Source organism: Chelonoidis abingdonii, chromosome 1 (assembly GCF_003597395.2).
Source record: "Chelonoidis abingdonii isolate Lonesome George chromosome 1, CheloAbing_2.0, whole genome shotgun sequence".
In the NCBI taxonomy this organism is placed as follows: Eukaryota; Metazoa; Chordata; order Testudines; family Testudinidae; genus Chelonoidis; species Chelonoidis abingdonii.
In genome coordinates, this window is record NC_133769.1 from 359,604,454 (window position 1) to 359,623,897 (window position 19,444).

The 19,444-nt window shown below is 47.0% G+C and overlaps 1 protein-coding gene across 2 annotated transcripts in view; it reads right to left on the reverse strand.

Annotated features, from left to right (window-relative positions):
• The window catches only part of MYO7A (myosin VIIA), a 188,876-nt gene that overhangs the window by 103,895 nt on the left and 65,537 nt on the right, over window positions 1–19,444 (reverse strand). For both annotated transcript variants that reach the window (XM_032771522.2, XM_032771520.2), the window contains exons 3-4: window positions 7,307–7,420; window positions 3,092–3,244 (exon numbers count right to left, since the gene is read on the reverse strand). In XM_032771522.2, coding sequence (XP_032627413.1) covers window positions 3,092–3,244; window positions 7,307–7,420 — 267 coding nt within the window. The remainder of the gene's footprint in view (window positions 1–3,091; window positions 3,245–7,306; window positions 7,421–19,444) is intronic.

A 19,444-nucleotide genomic window follows, 5' to 3' on the forward strand; every position in this document is an offset into this window, starting at 1 on the left:
TTCCCCATCTGTAAACAGGGGCTAATACGAATCATCTGCTTCACAGACTGCGGGAATTAGGTGGTTCAGCCTTTGAAGATGGATGTATTACTCTCATTGATGCCTGTGAAAGACCCCACATACAGGGAAAGCAGAATATTGGAACCGAGAAGAGAATCTGTCCTGAGTCAATAGCACTAAGAAGCAAGAGACAGTCTTGTTCATGAAGACATGACTGAAGACATGACTGAAAAGCAGCCGACCTTTACCTTTCCTCAAGACAACTGTTTGTTACATATAAACCAGCTCGCTTCACCTACTTCCCAAAAATGCATATTCCAACCTAAGAGGCTATGTTAACCCTTTCCATCGCATCAGGACATTTCTCTCGAATGAAACAAAAATGTGAAGGAATCATCTTCCACTCAAAGCTACCAGAAAGTTACTGGGAGGATATTTTCAGCAATTGCCCCATCCCCACTGTCTTCCACCCTTCAAAATCCGTACAATGAAATAGCTCGTGAGATATTGCACACTGGTTCCTGCAAAGGTGTATTGTTCAACATCGGGAATGGTGGGCTATTGCTAAAGTTAATATTTTGTCATGGTTATTTTTAGTAGACGTCAAGGACAGGTCATGGCCAATAAACAAAAATTCATGGAAGCCCGCGACCCGTCCCTGACTTTTACTAAAAATAACAGGGAGGAGGGGCTGACTGCTGGGGGGCCTGAAGCCTGAGCCTGCCATGGGGGCTCTAGCCCCGTTGCTGCTGCAGGGGTGCAGCCGAAGAAGTCACTGAGGTTCCTTAAAATCATGGAATCCATAACCACCATGAGTAAATCATATCCTTAATTATTGCTAAACCTATTTTGACTGCCTTGTTTCTTCACAGGTTTCAGGGCCGGAAGGGCGTATTAGGAGGATGCAGTCTGAGCTCCTGCATCATATAGCCCAGAGAATTCACCCAGCTCTGGAACCAAGCCCAGCATTTATGAGAGATTTGGAAAAAGCTGATGTAACATTTTTTCTCATTTTCATACGCCCCCAGTTCCATCTGAGGCAAGGAATGGAGCTGGCAAAATACCAACAGGAAAGGCTGCTCTGGCCATATTTTTGGCCTACCTGGAGAGAGGGTCCACTAGAAGTCTCACAAGTAGAGACAGGCCTAAACTAAACTCAAGCATCTGAGCACCCTCAAACTTTTGAAAGATGTGTGCGTGTGTGTGTGTGTGTGTGTATTCAAAAACCCTCTAGATGACCCTAATGGTCTCTTCTGGCCTTAAAATCTACCAGCCCATGAATCACTCATCTTTACATGAAATCCTTAAATTGTTTCAAAAAAGACCTTGGAGGGTATGTCTACACTGCAATGTAAGCCCAGGTTAGTAGAACTCGAGTTAGCAGACCCTGGGTTAGTTAACCTAGATCTTAAGCATCTACATTCATTTGTAACTCCAGATTAGGAATTGTTGAGCCCTGAATCTATGCTGCATTATGCAGGCCTGAGTCCAGTCACCAATGTCCCAGACTTCCTGGTATCCTCCCAAACTATGGCCGTGCTAACCCTTTGTTCATGGTACAGCATGGGAAAACTTGACTGCCCACCAAACTTGACGTCCAGAGGACAAAGAATGTCTGTCTTGGGGATTGTGGGATACTTCTTGTGGATCCCAGAGCATGAGTCCAGTGGGGCTGCATCTACACTGCAATACAATAAGGCTTGAACCCTGATTTAACTCACACACTCCATCCCCGGGGGGGGTCTTAAGACTCTGGGTCCATATGATTTGTGTGTATATGGAAGGGGGATTAAGCTTGAGTTTGAGTCCTGAGTTTACATAGCACTGTAGGCATGGGTGAGGGCACAAAACAATGTACTTCTGCCATTGAGTACCTGCAAGCCTTACGATTTAAGAACTGTCCTGAAGTGCCCCGCTCTTACGTGATCACACGGACTATTTGGCAACATCGAACAGCGTGCTTGCATGCACTGCAGGTATGTTTTACTTCAGGCACAAAAATGTGCATCTTATGACCCTGCAACTGCAAGCCAGCAGCCAGAGATTCCGCAACTCTGAGAAAACAAAAAAAGACCCTTTGAATGCTGACTCCTTTCCTTTTGGAGTTGTAATGTTATAGTAGAACAACCATGCAACTCAATTTACCCTCACATTATGTCCTAAATTAAAACCAATGCAGCTGCACAAATGCCACATAGGGCTGAATCTGGGTTGTGGAAGTGTTAGAACCAGCAATGCAGCGTCAGGAGGAAACGGTTGAGTTTGTAAAACTAGTGAATTGAGCATACCAGGCACGACATCATTGAGAGACAAACCTGCAAATCCGCAATGCTGATTTTACAGTCACTTTGCTGTGCACTTAAACAGCACTTAAAGGGGCATTAAGGTGGCGTGTGCATGTCAGGAACTTAAGAGTTCTAAGAAAAATATCGTAGCAATCAAAACGCAGCTGAGAGACACCAGGAAACTGGGAATGAATAAGTCTTAAGTGCACACACCAGGTATTGCAAGGTCACTGGGGGAAAACTGCCTTGTCACACCCCAGGTTATTTAATTCCCAGAGCCTGTCACACTGTGGATTCTTCAGCCACGTCCCCTGTGCATGATCCTCAGATAGGTCAGCTAAACGTGTTGCGATCTTAAAGGGCGCCCAGGCAAATACCAGGGGATTGTTAGTCGTTACATGGGCCATGGGATCTATAGCTTCCACTTGGACAATGAGAAACTCAGTTTAATGCTTCCCTCAAAGCACTGTGCTCATAACAGTGCAGAAACTCCCTGCACTCTGGAGCCACTCTCAGGTGTAAACTGAGGCTCCCATGTGGGACTTGAATCCACTAGCCCAGAGGTGAGGGCACAACGCTCCCCATTTGGTCACATAAAAGGACTCAGATTTAATTAACATCCAGAAGATATATCCTTTCCCCAATTCAGTAACCCCCCATGTGCAATGGCATCTCAGGTCTTGCATGAACCACATGTAAACTTTGCAGCAGACATGGCAGAGAATAGGTATGTATGAGGCTTGGACCAGTTTAGGATAAGCACAACAAAGCTGGGGTGAGATGACATTCTCCAGGCGGGCACTCACATAGATAAGGTGCTCTCGGTAACGGATGAGCAGGTTCCGCAGAATCCCAGCTTCATTCAGATCCCCCAGGCGGATCATGTCCTCCACCCCGTGGATAGAGGTTGGATGCATGGGTTTGATGTGGCTGGCATTGTGAGGGAAAATCCAGTGCTCCTGGAAACAAAACGGGGAAAGAGGTTAAATGTGAGCCTACGCGATATATACCCTAGACAGATTTGGAAAGGACAGGATGAGAAGAGTATGCAGTACAAGGGGCATGACAGCCATTAACTTTAAAGGATCATAGTGAAAAGGAAATGATCTCTCAGATCCCTGCAAGACCAGGATATAGCTGTGTTTTAAGGCTCCTAAGCTCAGGGGCAGCTAGGTGGCTCTGAGTGCTGCTCCTAACTGTAGGCACCACCTCTGCAGCTCCCATTGGTCATGGTTCCCAGCCAATGGGAGCTGCGGAGTTGGCGCTCACGTGGGGGCAGCATGCAGAGACCCCCTGGCCACACCCTGCATCTAGGAGCCAGAGGGACGTGCTGGTCACTTCCGGGAGCCACGCAGAGCCAAGGCAGGTGAGAAGCCTGCCTTAGCCCCGCTGCGCCATCGATTTTGCCTGTTAAAATCTCCCAGATTGCCTTTAATAGTCACCGGGAGATGGAGGCTGATTCCGGGAGATTCCCGGCCAATCCAGGAGGGTCGTCAACCCTATTTGTAACAAAACAAGAAACTGGTACAGATGACCCACAGGGCTCTGTGGGAACTCAGGCGCAGGTTAGGGAAGATGTTAGTGGGGATCCTATAGGAGAAGAGGAGTAACTAGAAGGAGCAGAGGCAACTAAAAGTCCTAATCTAAAGTATTTATATAGGCCCTGTGATAGAATGCTGGGAAACAGCACCTGATGCAGCCCTCTGGTGACTGCAATCACAAGTAGTTGCTCTGGAGTAGCCCTGATTAGGAAGACCTGTGCCTAACTGGTGAATTGAGATGGGCTGAGGAGAGCCCCAAAGGCTAATTAGCACATTTCTGGAGAGGTAGAGAAGGCACAGGAAGGACAGGAGAGAGCAACAGGCTTGTCAGGGAAAGAAGAGATTGCTCAGGGGAAGAGACCCTCTGTCTTTGCCTCTCCTTGGCTGGGTGAGCCTAAGGATTGTATCTTATTATAACTACAGAGCTGCAAAAGTTTGCAAAGGCAGTGGGAAAGAACAGTGTAAATAAACTGCACAAAGCGTTTCATCAGAAGCAGGTCTCTGAGTGGTGTGATGGGGCAAGGCCAGATGGCTACAGTAAAGTACTGAGAAACAGGTATGTTAGCCCCAGGCTAAACAAATCCCTAGTACCCTGGTAACCAAATGGCAGTTGCTCCAGGTTAATCAAGGCACCTGGAGCAATTAAGACCCTTCTAGAAGGAAGTGGAGATAGCTACTTTAATTAGAACACCTGCAGCCAATTCAGGGCAGGCTAATCAGGGCACCTGCGTTAAAAAGGAGCTCACCCCAGTCAGGGCAGGGAGGAGCCAGAGGAGAAGGAGGCGAGTGAGGAGCTGGGAGCAAGAAGCTGAGAGTGAGAAGAGTCTAGCTGTGGAGGATTTAGGGACAAGCATATCAGACATCAGGAGGAAGATCCTGTGGTGAGGATAAAAAGGTGTTGAGGAAAAGGCATGGGGAATTACCCAGGGAGTTGTAGCTGTCATGCAGCTTCACACGGAGACACTATAGACAGCTGCAATCCACAGGGCTGGGCTGGAACCGAAGTAGAGGGCGGGCGCCAGGTTCCCCCCAAACCTCCCAACTCCTGATCAGACACAGGAGGAGCTGACCCAGACTGTGGGTTCCACAAGAGGGGAAGATCACTGAGGTGAACAAATCCGCCAATAAGTGCAGGACCCACCAAGGTAGAGGAGGAACTTTGTCACAGTGGTTTGTGGCTAGAAAAGAGACAGGAGCAGGACAAGGCCCTGTCACAGTCCCCCATGCCCTCCCCATCACTGTAATGTCTGACCTCACAACCTTTGATGTGTTTATTCTCTCAATCCCTCCCCCTATCCCCGTGAGGCAGGGCAGTGTATGTGACAGATCCAGCAATTTCCTGCAGTATCCTTGAAAAACCTCATTGTATTGAGTTTAAATCTCTTAGGAGTCCATTGTATTAAATGCAAGGCTTATGTATTATTGTTAAGACCCCGATTATGTCACAGAGGTCATGGGATCCATGACTTCCATTGACCTCCGTGACATTTTCTGCCCCGGGGCTAGAGCGCCCAGCTGCCCCTCACACAGCTCCCAGCTCCCACCTTGGTGCGGGGGGGCCCTCTGCAGCTGCCAGCCACAGGGGATGGCAGGGGGACTCCCCAGACCTCCCAGCTGCCATGGCAAGTGAGGGGACCCCACAGCAGCCCTGTGAGCGATGGGAGACCCCAGAACTCCCACTTGCTACAGGTGGCGGGGAACCCCACAGAGCTCCCTGCTGCTGCGGGCAGCGCCCCTCCCCCTCCCACCGAGCTGCTCAGCCACCTGGAGTTCCCACTCACCACAGCGCAGGGTGACCAGATGAGAGGGAGAAAATACCAGGACACATGGGGAGGGGGTCCGCCGGCGGAGAAAAAAAAAGCCGAATACTGCCAGCAGAGCAGCGTGGGGAAAAAAAAACCGAGTGCTGCCGGCGGAACAGCAAAATAAATAAACAAACAACAAAGGCAGAACGAAATATAGGGACAAATTGCGTCCCGACCAAAGATTGGTTGGGACGCGGGACAAACACCTAAATGTCGGGATGATCCCGATTTTATCGGGATGTCTGGTCACCCTACCGCAGTGGCAGGGGGAACCTGGAGCCCCAGCAGCAACAGGTGCTGAGCTGAACCTGCCCCCCCATTTTGTCAGGGATATTTTTAGGCTTCTGTGAATTTCTGTTTATTGCCTGTGACCTGTCCATGATTTTTACTAAAAATATTCCTGACAAAATCTTAGCCTTAATTATTGTGGGCTGGGATTGCATGTAATTTCTAGTGGGGAGATGGGATGGGAATCCTAGGACATGTTATGAACTTCAAAGGTCTATACTGAACAATGTGCCAGACAAGGATGGACTTCTGGGACAAACAGTATAAATTCCCACCACCAGTCATTCAAAAAACCCAGCCTTTTGAAGCTACACCCTGAGGAGGAGACCACTGTCTGCCGATCATCTGGTCCTGGAATCTGAAGAGCAAAGGCACTTGTTCAGAACAGCCTTAGCTCTGAACTTGTAGCCAGAGAAAACCCCTCGGTGGGCACTCAGTGGCTGACTTCTGCCAAAGCCCTTGCTGGTGTTGGGGTGATCTCTGGTAAACTTAATTTAAGCTTATTAGCATGTGTGTAGGTTCTTTGAATATTTTCTTTGTAATGCTTTGACCTTAAGAATACATGGGCTTGCTTAAAAAGGGCTGTGTGATAACTTGTAACTGCTAGCAACTGAAGCTGTTCATAGCCTCTGGAGAGAAAGCAAAGCTCTGATGCTGGCTGTTTAGGCAGTCTATCGCAGTATAGGCTGAGAACGGTGCAGCCTGGAAAAAACCTGGTGAGTAGGGAGAGAGATGTGGGCCTTTACCTGAGAGATGTAATGGCTGAGGAGTTGGTAGCCTAGAGTGGATGTCCTTGCTGGACCACGGATGGGGGAAATACAGGTGCATTTGCCCTGAAGTGTGACAGTGCTATGATTCTCATTTTACAGATGAGAAACTGAGGCACAGAACAGGTAAGTGATGTGCCCAAGTTCATACAGGAAGCCTGTGGACAGCAGAGAATTGAACAAGGGCTCCCAAGTCCCAAGCTAGCACCATAACCCCTGGACTATCCTTCCTCTCCAATAAAATAAATTGGAAACAGGAAAAGGCTTAAACAAGCCCCTTTAATTAGGTCTGAAATAGGCAAGTTGTTCACTAGCTACTTTGCGTTACTGCGCTGTCTTGTTATGGTCTCCCTTGTCAAAGTTATTCCCCCACCCCCGGCCCACTTTCATTCCTTTTGTTTGTTGCACCTCCTCAGTGCATTTTGTCTTCCACCTATGTCCTTGGGTGGTCCCAATCCAAAGTCCATGAGAGTTCATGGAAAGAATCCTATTGATTTCAATGGGGTTTGGATCATACTGTCCCTCTGTACAGCACCCAGTGCTTAATCCTATTTGGGGCCCTATAGCTGATACTAATACAAAGGACACACGATCACAATCCTCTTCTCCTTCATACATACGTTGCCTTCATCGTCCACCACCTGGATCTGCCCAGAGTCACAAAGTTTGACCACGGCTCCAATGGGAACATCAAATTCCCGACCGGTTTTGAGGTCCATCCACACATAATCCCCCTGAAACAAAAGATAGGAAAAGCATGTTCTCAGTGAAGATGAGCAGAAGAACACAGCACTGCAGGGAGGACTAAACATTCCCAGTTAGAATCATTTCTGGATGTTTTACTTCCAAACAGGGGTGTGAGAACAAGCGACCTCCTTTGCAGTCCACATAATACCCAGCTTCTAGGTAGTGCTTTTCATCAGCAGACCTCAGAGTACTTTACAAAGGAGGGTAAAGTATCATTGTCACCATTTTACAGATGTGGAAACTGAGGCACAGGGGGAAGCGACTTGCCAGCAGGCCAGGGCAGAGCTGGGAATAAAGCTCTAGTCTCCTGAGTCCCAGTCCAGTGCTCTACCCACTAGGTAACACTGTTACCCCTTCCTCATAGGCAGGTAATAAGGCTATTGTGAGGCAACTACGACTTAGCACTACAATGTATGCTACCTATCTCATCCGTTTTTGGCAAACTGACCTGCTGCTAATCTTTGGCAGCTCTTCAGCGGCGGGTCCTTCAGTGTTGCCAAAGACGTGGAGCGAGTGAAGGACCTGCCGCCACCGCGGAAGACTCGGAGGCGCCGCCTGGTGAGTACAAGCACCACAGTGGGTGGCACCTTTTTTTATGTCCACTCCCTTGCTTTGCCCCAGGCCCCCTGAATTCTCTGGGCAGCCCTGCTTTCCAGCTCTACATTTCTTTGATTCAATGAAACCTACGTCCAGAAATTGACTTAGGCGATGCACTGTACATCAGTGGTTCCCAGTCATTTGAAGGTGGAATCTCCAGCTTTTGCAACAGATTGCTAGATGGCAGTCCCCCAGGCCTTGGGTCAATTGCTACCATCTTTTTTTTCTTCTTCTTATTTCTTCCAGCCCTTTCTCTCTCTCTCTCTCTCTCTCTCTCTCTCTCTCTCTTCCTCTTCATCCCTAGGATCTTGTTTTTTTCTGTTCTATTTATGTTTTTCCTTTCTATTGTTAATGAGATTTCATATTTAAACTCCCCCAAGCCACCAGATAGCTACAGGATGTTCAGGCTGGGGATTGCCCATTCACGGCTCTAGGCGGAACTGCATGCACTCTTGCTCTAAGCAGAGCGGTGTGAATAGCGGGAGTCAGCAAGTTGTTGTTTGCACCTGCTGTCTCTGCCTCCATAGACTGCTACCCTGGGAGCTGCTGCAGCATCAGGGAGGGAAGGCAACGTCTTCAATACGCCACCCAATCCACAGAGCAATAATGCTTTTGAGGTGGGGATCCCAGATCCCGCAGCTTTCTCCCTCTCAATACCTCTACACTCTGCACCCAACTCTTGCCAACCCCAAGTGTCCCAAAATCATGAGTCAGGCCACAAAAAACCATGAGATTTTTTAAATTAATAAATGTTAGACTTGTCTTCTTGGCCTTCTGGTTTCTGAGCCCTTAGGATGAACTTGCTTCACCCTTTTGCTCCGTTCTCCGCAGCCAGGCAGACTAGAAGTGTGCTTGTTTCTAAACGAACCTGAGGTTCTCAGGTAATCTCTAGCTTCCAGCAGCCACAGCCTTCAGAGAAACCACAAATATTCCAGAATTTAAGATAAGATGGTGAGAGCTGGTAACACCGGTACCCCTACTGTGCGAGCTTATTGTATTAGCACACAATCAGGCACTGTAATTTGCTGCCTTTTGCCTAAATACTGACTGTTAAAGTCATCATTCAGGCCAGTAACTTAAGCAAACTAACTATTTCAGGGAGCTTTTTCCTGAGCAATGTTTGAAAATTCTAGGCCAGCTCTGGCAATGGCAACCTTATTGTTTAGTACCATAGCATGGTAGTATCCCTGGATTATACAGCCATATGCATATAGAATGTTGGCAAGTTATAATTAAAATACACTATCTAGTTGTTAAATAGTCAACTACTTTAAACTGATACCCATAGCTACCAAGTTTTGTGCCGCTCCATGAATAGCATTTATGCACATTAATTATTGAACAAATTTCCTTATTTACATCTGATTTGCATATGTATGTATATTTCAGCTTTTTTTTAAATGTAGGTGTGACGGGTCGGACCCTCCTTCTGGGATGCCACCTGATGTACTGGAGTTTCACTGAGCCTTCCCTACTCAACCAGCCTGGGTTCCCTCTTACTGCTTTGCTGGATTAGACTCTCCAGCCTCCTGCAGCACACACACACAGGTAGGGCCACACCCCACTGTAGTCACAGACTGAAGTCAGCTCTGTGTGAGAGGGTTCCCCTAGCACTCACATGCCTCCCCCCCCCCCGGGGAACAAATCCAAAGGTTTTATGAAATTTGCACCCTCCCTCAATGTGGAGGGAGATATGCACAACTGCTTGCCCCCACCCCAGTTAGAAATTACATAAACTGGGTTATATTATAAACAAGAAATAAGTTTATTAACTACAAAAGATGAATTTTAAGAGAATATAAGAGATAACAAACAGAACAAAGCAGATTACTGACGAAATAAAGCAAAATACGCAAGCAAAGCTTAATATACTTAAGAAACAGGTTACAAAAATGCAAATTCTCACCCTAAATGTTATTTTAGGCGGGTTGCAAAGTTTCTGTGGTTCAGAGTTACAGTTATATTCCTTTTCAGACTGGACCCTCATCTTAGTCTGGACTCCCCCCCTTGCCTTCCCTTCAGGTGGCTTTAGCAGTCTTTCTTCTTGGGCAGACAGGCCATGGAGAGGAGGAGTCCCATTTGCCTTCCTCCCCACCCTTAAATAGGATTTACATAAGGCGGGAATCCTTTGTTTCCCAAACTTGACCCTCCTACCCATCCAGTGGAAAGTTACAAGAAGTCCCAGGTAATGTTTAGTATCAGGTGACAAGCTCATCTGACCTAGTAGTGTCACAGTTACATCCCGGATGCCTCCCAAGAGGGAGAGAAATTAGTATCTTCATGGTTTTGTTGTTCCTTCCTAATGGCTCATCCAATTTGATGGCCTGTCATCTGGTGGGTGTCTTCCCACTACACACCCACTTGTAATTGTTACATAGTCCATATTCCTAACTTTAGATACAGAAATGATACAGTCATACAAATCAGATAATCACATTCAGTAAATTATAACCTTTCCAGTGATACAAGACCCATCTTGCACAAAGTATATCTCAGTTGTCATATTCATACCATACACGTATTTTCATAAAGAATATGGAGTGAAAAGTTACAGTATGGATTTACAGTTTGTGAAAGGCTTCATCCAAGATTGACAGACCTGGTGATGAAGCCCCGGGCAAGTTTCCCTACACACGCTGCCCTGTCAGCATGCCACGCTCTTGACCTGGGATGGGGACTTCCTCAGCAGGGGGAGCCAGAGCCTGGGGATTGTTGAAAGTTTCCCCCACTCTTCCCCTCCCTTCATCAGTCTTCCCTATTCTGTTATTTTCCAGACCCTGCCCCCTTCTCAGCTCCCCTATTCGGCTCCTCATATCCTTGCTTTGCCTTTTCTATTAGCAGAGGCCCTTCTCCTAGGGCTTTATGCTGCTCTGGCACCAGCAGGGGGACTAGAGAGAGCAAAGATAGACCTGGCTGTCTACAGATGAGGCTTCACATCGCCCCCAGTGGCTGAGAGATGCTGGTACAACTCCTGCTCTCAAACCAGCTGGGTGCATGAGGCTCAACTGGGGTGTGCGAATGTGTGACAGAGCCCCCAAATGCATGAGTGTCTTAGCACTGACGATATCACCTAATTCAGAAATGGCTCTTTACAGTATTGTATTTTACAATGCAGTGACACCAACTGGATTGTTAATAAAGACAATTTCGTACATTCAGCCTCTTTGTTACTTTACGCAGGGTGAGTAACACTGCAAATGAGTGGATGTAGCCACTCAAATTCAGTGGGCGTCGATGAATGCTGGCTGTGATTTCCTGCAACTTTTTGAAAAGTTAGGCTCAGATTCTCAGCTAGTGTCAATCAGTAAAGTGGTACTGAATTAATAATAAAAATAATATTTATTTACTGTTGCAAAGTGCTTTGAGATCCTCTAATGAAAGGTGTTATATGAATCAGTAAACCAATTGATGTCTATGAAGGCATTCCAGGTTATATCAACTGAGGCTCGGGCTGTTACTGTTTAAAAACAGAATCTTATAATGTGGCTCAAAATGTCTTCAGAAGTATCTGATAAATAAGGAAAATAATTCTATGCTTAGAGAATCAAAAATAGGTACCTTATCTTTAGAACCAATAGAAAAATTGGTAGAAGAGGAAAGAAAAAACATATGGGTAAAGTAAGTGACATATTGTTCAATTATATATTAGTTTAAATTGTATACTTTAGCACTTATAGAGCTTCTTTAAGTGGAGGATCTCAAAACATTTTACAATAGTTGACAGTATTATCCTCATTTTATAGTTGGTCAAACCAGAGTGGACAGAACCCAGGTCTCCTATTCTAAGCCCCTAATTGCCAGAGAATACTCAAAAGTACAATAAAAATTACATTATACCCCCCCCCCCCCAAAGAAAATATTTTCTACCTATGTTCTGGTGGTCAGTACTAAGCAGCCGAGTTTCGTGGCCCATTATGTCACCAGACACAAATACATAGCCCAACATCATGAAGTATAGTTTATACTTCTCTTCTGTTGTATGCTACTGTACTACAAGAGCAACGACAAATAAATACATGATTTGACTAGCTAACATACTGGATATTAATTTTCTCGAAATGCCCTGCACATACAAATTAAAATTTCATTTGTTAATACTGGCCAAAATGGCAATTGTGATGGCCTGGACTAACTCAGCTAGACCCACCATATGCCTATTTCCTTTTCCTGCTTGGAAAGGGCTTGATGCAAAATCCACAGAAATCACTCGGAGACTTCAGTGGACGTTGGATCAGGTCTAATAGGAACAAAAACATCAGCACAGTATATTTCATGGTGATTGGTGCTGGGCCATTAAACAGCTCAATTAAACTGGTCAACAATCCTCATGAAATGTCCTGTATCTTGGCAGTCTGGGATTAATTCAAGATGTAGGGCGCAGCACCACAGAACCAAGAACACTTTCAATCATTTCATAAATAGCCATATCTGAACCACCCAGTAGTAGCCACCATGCGTGGCATGTTCCAAACCCTCCAGACCCTTTCCCCAGGAGCTCACAATCTCAAGACAGAGGTGAAGGGAGGGGGAACAGCTGGCGATTTATACATAAGTCAACTCAATTCACTGTAATCAGCACAAAGAAGGAGGTGCAGGTGCAACTGCGTGAGAAGCTGGCACAAGCATTATACAGGATCAAACTGTAATGTGATATAGATCTCAAAGGAGTCTGAAAGCCATTGTTAGTGTTTAGAGCCAGTGGCCCTTATCTTACCGATAAAAGAGTCATGGGTTTCAAGGCTTGGTTGACATTCCGCAGCAGCGTCCATTTGCCCTGGTCCTTCTCGTCAGAATCCACCGCACTGGGGCATTGCTGCATGTTGATGGCTTTTGACTCTTCAGCATTCTAGAGAGGCTACTGCACTATATGGACTTCTTCCCTGGTTCCTACACATACTCCACTAGCTGGCAAGGAATCTTCAAATATATCAGATGGTTTGCTTTACGCCTCCTGTTGCAGAACAATGATCATAAGCACTCACTTCTGCTGCAAGGCACTGTTTGTCTTGAGTCACAGTGTAGTTCTTGGAAAAGATTTTCTCCTAACAGGAGAATTTCCATAGAAGAGCTTAAGGAAAGCTTTAGCTTTTCTCATGGTTCACCACTGGAATATGCTAGAACTATCCCATATTATACTTTGCATTGTGGGAATCTATACACTGAGCAGACAACAGTGTGTTTCTCCACTTACAGTCCTCCCAGTGTCTCCAGTAATGGGTGATCTTTTGTCGTAGATGAAAAGGAAACTGCAACCAGCAATTCAGACTTGAGGCCTCCTGAAAATGACACTGTAAAATTCAAGGCAAAACTCTTTATTTCACCATGACCTCTTTCCTCTCCCTTCCTTTCCCAGTGAAATAACTTGTCAGCAGCTTGATGTCTGTCAGGTCTGAGACGCTGAATACTCTTGGATACTTATTAATCCACAAGTGTAGTCATCCTCATGTAACACATGGCTTTTAATTAACCTAATACCTTGCAACTCCAAATTAACCAAGGCGCAGTGGGAACCCAAAACCAAAGGCCATCTGGATTTTCTTGAAACTGATCACCCACAGTAGTTCCATAGCAACTGGATTTTAAATAATTGAGTGGAAGGTGTTCTGAGACATATTACTTGCATAGCTTTATGGGATAACTCAGGCTAAGCTGTAGATTGAAATTACCCGAAAGTGTGAATAATAGCAACATAATTACAGTATGCTTTGCTTTTCTAGGGCCCAATCCTGCAGTCCTGGCCCATGTGAGTAGTCCAGAGAGCTGCTCTCATAAGGACTAGTTGTATGAGTAAGGGTTGCAGGTTTGGATCCCAATTGCACTGCTCATCCGAGGACCCCAACTCACTGCATAACCATGAAATATGGCTGCCTGGGATTAAAGTCCCTAGGGACCAGAGTCAGCAGAGTGCATTGTATTCCAGCTCCATCTTTATTAGCTCCTGCTACACCTTAGAACACCTCCCCCCAACCTCCAGGTGACCAGTTCAGGATTCCACCCCCCCCACACACACACCTGGGATATCATCAGTTGCCCATTTAAGGCAACATAAGGTCATTTGCACCACTAAGGCTTGTCTAGACAAACCGTCAGTGCAGAGCAAGCTGGAGCGTACATCTACAGCGCACTAGCCTGCCACGCACTGCATCCGTGTGGACCCTGCTCCTGTGAACACTTTCACCTATTCTGCTTTGAAATGGGAGCAGGTCAGCACTCACTAGGGAACTTTTAGTGAGCGGTAGCAGGTCCACCCGGACAGTCAGTGTGTGGCAAGCTAGTGCGCTGTAGATTTACATCCCAGCATGCTGCACCCTAACTGTTTGTCTAAAGAAGCACTATGTGACTCTAGCTAGAAGTAGGATCCGATCCCTAGTCTCTGCCATGGGGAGATCAGAATCTAATTAGACAGTGAGAGTACAGACCAGACCTGTTATGCAGCATACAAAGACCCAAGCACAGGGACAGAACCCTACATCCTTACTCAGTGATTATCCTTCCTTAGTCAAAGCTTCCACTGACATCATGATTCCACTGACTTCCCATTCAGCCTGTGGGGCAGAGGAGATTTACACTTACCCCATCTAACACCTGTCATCGGAGCATATCCAGGCAAGTTATGATCATTAACAAATCTCCCCTCGCACTGTGCCTGTGAAGTAGGTGCTCTTAGATCTATTTTACAGAAGAATAAACCGAGGCACGCAGAAGAAACATGGTTTGTCCAAGATCACACACCGAGTCAGTGGCAAAGTCAGGAATAGACCCCAGCCGTTTTGAACCCAGTCCCTTTGATCTAATCACTAGATCATTCTGTCTCTCCCTTTGGATGAATGTGTAACGGACACAGAAATGTCACCCCTCTCCACATCTTTCCCAATCACCTTCTCACTTGGTCCACTGTAGTTTATGGCAGTGCATTTAGTTCTGAGCTGGGGATGAGCATTCACGGCTTTTCTTTCTTATCTGTGCTGTGTTGCAGCTTCTCGCTCAGAATTTTTCAGAGCTATAAACCCAGGGAATAAGAGGAACCTTTGCATTCTAGTTGAAAGGCTGAGGAGCCGCTCCTCTTCCCTTCTATGCATGTCTATACTCTTTGTCCTTCTGGGGGAAGCCTGGACTTCTTTGGAGACCATCACACGTCTCAATCAGCCAGAGGCACTTGTATCTGAGTCATAGGACACACTTCTTTCCCTTAGCAGCAGCCTGAGTGCACTGCCTCTGCGACAAACCCATCCAACTGAGCCTGGAAATTAAGCCTCTATCTCCAGCCTCAAGGTATAGAGCAATACCATGGAGCCACCGGATGGACCTATATGGCTCCTCCTAAAGGAACATGCTACGTGTAGAGTGGGTAATACAGGAATACACTTAGGGGAATAAGGGAACAAAGGGAATGGAGTCAGTCAACATCGCCATGCGTTTTATATTACAGCTCATTGTGGTAACACTAGACCAACTGACACAGAAATAGATGTGTGTGCAGGAGGGCCATTGAACACCGCAGATATTATTTATTATCTGTATTTCAATAGCATCTAGAGGTCCCCGGTGTGGTAGGTGCTGAACATAGATATACTGCATACACACCGCAAAAGACAGTATCTGCCCTGAAGAAATGACACCGTACATCAGTAGTGAGCAAACTGCAGCCGTCAGGGTAATCCGCTGGCGGGCCGCAAGACATTTTGTTTACACTGACCGCCCACAAGCCCAGCTGCCAGCAGCTCCCAGTGGCTGCGGTTCGCTGTTCCCGGCAAATGGGAGCTGCGGGAAGCAGTGCGGATCACAGAGACGTGCTGGCCACTGCTTCCTGCAGCTCCTAATGGCTGGGAACTGCAAACCACGGACACTGGGAGAAAAGCTAATGTGGTCTTGGGGTGCATCAGGCGAGGTATTTCCAGTAGAAATAAGGAGGTGTTCGTACCGTTATACAAGGCACTGGTGAGACCTCATCTGGAATACTGTGTGCAGTTCTGGTCTCCCATGTTTAAGAAGGATGAATTCAAACTGGAACAGGTTCAGAGATACTAGGAATGATCCGCGAGAATGAGAAACTGTTTATGAAGGAGATCAAAGAGCTGGCTGTTTAGCCTAACAAAAGAAGGCTGGGGAGATATGATTGCTCTCTATAATACATAAGAGGAATAAATACCAGGGAGGAGAGAATTATTTAAGCTCTACCAACGTGGACACAGAACAAATGGATATAGGCCATCAGGAAGTTTAGACTTGAAATTAGATGAAGGTTTCTAACCACCAGAGGAGTGAAGTTCTGGAACAGCCTTCCAAGGGGAGTAGTGGGGGCAAAAGACATATCTGGCTTCAAGACTAAGCCTGATAAGTTTATGGAGGGGATGGTATAATGGCATAGCCTAATTTTGCCAATTCATTTGTCTTTGACTACTAGCAGTAAATATGCCCAATGGCTTGTGATGAGATGTTAGATAGGGTGGGATCTGAGTTACTACAGAGAATTCTTTCCTGGGTGTCTGGCTGGTGAGTCTTGCCTACATGCTCAGGGTTTAGCCGATTGTCATATCTGGGGTCGGGAAGGAATTTTCCTCCAGGGCAGATTAGCAGAAGCCCTGGGGTTTTTCGCCTTCCTCTGCAGCGTGGGGCATGGGTCACTTGCTCGAAGGTTCTCTGCACCTTGAAGTCTTTAAACCATGATTTGAGGACTTCAATGGCTCAGACACAGGAGTGGGTGGGTGGGATTCAGTGGCCTGCATTGTGCAGGAGGTCAGACTAGATGGTCATAATGGTCCCTTCTGACCTTAAGGTCTATGATTCTATGATAAACAAACTGTCTTGCGCCCGCAAGCGGATTACCCTGACGGGCTACATGCAGGTCGCAGGTTGCCCACCACTGCTCTAAATAGAGTATTACTGCTCCTGTTTCACAGAGAGGAAACAGACACGAAGTGAGTAAGGGTACATCTATACTGCAAAGACTCACCTGCAGCAGCAAGTCTCAGAATCTGAGTGAACTGACTGGGGATAAAAATAACAGAAGCCCAGGCTCTGAAACCCCACAAGGGAGGATGGTTTCAGAGCCCAGGCTCCAGCCCAAATGTCTATACTGCTATTTTTATTGATGTGGTGCAAGCCTGGGGTGCTAAGACCTGCTGCCACTTGTTGGTGTTTGTTTTGTTTGCAGGGTAGATGTACCCTAAGTGGCTTGTCACAGCTCACATAGGGGAATCTATTTCAAAGCCAGGAATTGCACCTTGGTCTTCTGAGCCCTAGGCCAGTGCCTTCATCACAAGACCATCTCCGCTCTCTTCCCTGTGTCTCAAAATTACAGCAAAACCTGTACTAAATAATTCCATCCCTAGCCCCTGGAGATTACACGGTGCATTCAAGAGCCCTCACAAAACTTTCTTGCCTACTCTGGGGTGGAGGGTACAGCCATCGCTATGGGAAACAGCCCAAGCTCAGTGTGTTTTGTGCATGGGACCTATGCAGGCTTGCATGGGTGGAATCCTCTCCCCTGAGCCAGAGCCAGCTCATGGAGCAGCCACTACGGCAGTGTCACGGAGTGTGGAGGAGACAAGGCCCTGCACCCCTGGCTTCCTGCAATTCACCATGACTCTCAGTCAGCCAGGAAAACTGAAGGTTTATTTAGACAACAGAAACACAGCCCAAAACAGGTCTTGCCAGTACAGACAACAGGACCCCCTTTAGTTAGGTCCATCTGGGGGCCACAGGGAGGCCACAGCCCCATTGGGAAGTCCAAGCCCCATCGGCGCTCCCCTCTCCATTTCCCAGCTGGCTTCAAACTGAAACTCCCTCCAGCCTCTCACTCAGGCTCCCCCTGGCTCCTCCCCCAGCCTTTGTGTCCTTTGTCCAGTTTCCCAGGCAGAGGTGTTACCTGGCCTCCAACCCCCCTCCTGGGTTCTCAGGTTACGTGCTCAGGTATCCTCCCTTCCCCAGTGCAGACACTCCCAGCAAAACTCCCCTGCAACCTTCCCAGGTCAATACTCCCCACTCAGTATTCAAAGAACACATCAAGCACATTCCCATTTCTTCACTGGCAGACTGTAGTAGTGACCGCAGCCCCTACAGAGGTTTTGTGCAGTAGTTCACCAATCTATTTGCAATATGCCCAGCCTGTTCCCAGTTCACTCTTCCGCCTAGCCACCCCACATCTTGCCTATGCACTGCAGCACAGACAGCCTCTTTGGCTTGCGGGTTACAGGTGGTCCTTGCTGTGTAGCCTTTTCATGGCTTCCTCTCACTCCTGCAGTGGAGGGAAGGTAGGGCTGCTGCTTTAATCGGACCTCCCACGTTCTCATAAGGGGCAATGAGAGAGGAGGGCAGGCCTGGCATTCAGTCCAGGTATCAGACACATTCAGTTGGGGCCATCTGCCACTGCACCTAGACCATACAGGCATTTTTCAGACAAGTGAGCAAATACCTTTGGTGTTAACATATGTGTGTGTGTGTCACACTCAGCCTCGGGAGAGGGCCTAGGTCCCTATTTAATTTTGATGTGTAGGCCAGGGTAAAAACTCAGGATCATATAATCCCCAGGGTGCAAAGTGGAGGCTCACCGAGGTCAGTGGGTCTCTGCAGAGATCGGGGGAGCGTACAGCCTGCATGCAACTATTAAAAGGTCAGATTTACAAAGGCAACTGGAGATGCAGATTGGTGCCCAGTGAGATTCAGAAAAGTGCCTAAGCAGATTAAGTGCCTAGGTCCCACTGTAATTCTCCCAGTGGGAGTTAGGCACCTAACCTACTTAGGCACTTCTGTAAACGCCACGAGGCGCCTATCTGCTATGTTTAGCTGTTTATTATTTGTTCCAGGCCTTGCTGCTGCAGTGAACGGTAAGAACACCTGTCCCCTTTAGGCCACTGCTCTTCCTGTCCTTTATGTCTCTTCCTTCCCCATCCTCCTTTCGCTGTTTCTCTCCCTCTTCCTGCTCTGTCCTTTTCTCTGCATTTCCTTCTTTGCAGCAATGCCCAGAGGGCTGCACTCCCAGCCCCTTCCCCAGGCCATCCACTAGAATGGACACTCACATGCCATTTAAAATTAATACTCCAGTCAGAGTAACGGCGAGGCAGGGTTGTTCACCACTCTGAGTCATTGTCTCAGGCTGTCTGCAGACTCAGGTAGGTGTCACTGCATCAGTTACAGTCGGTTTGTGTTGTGCAGGCTAGATTTCTGACACTCCTGATGAAGAAAATAATATTCCTGAAAATATTTTTTTAAAGCATTATTGCAACTGGTGGGGTGGATGCAAATATTTTACATGCATCCTCTTGGCTTCAGCTCAGCAACAGGATCGGAGGTTTATGCTGAAAGCTACGATTTAAATCTTCAGTTTTGAATGTGCAGTCCATGCATGCACTTTCAGATCTTGTTGCCATCTGAAGACACCAGCCATTTTGGTATTTTGCTGGAATTCACTACGG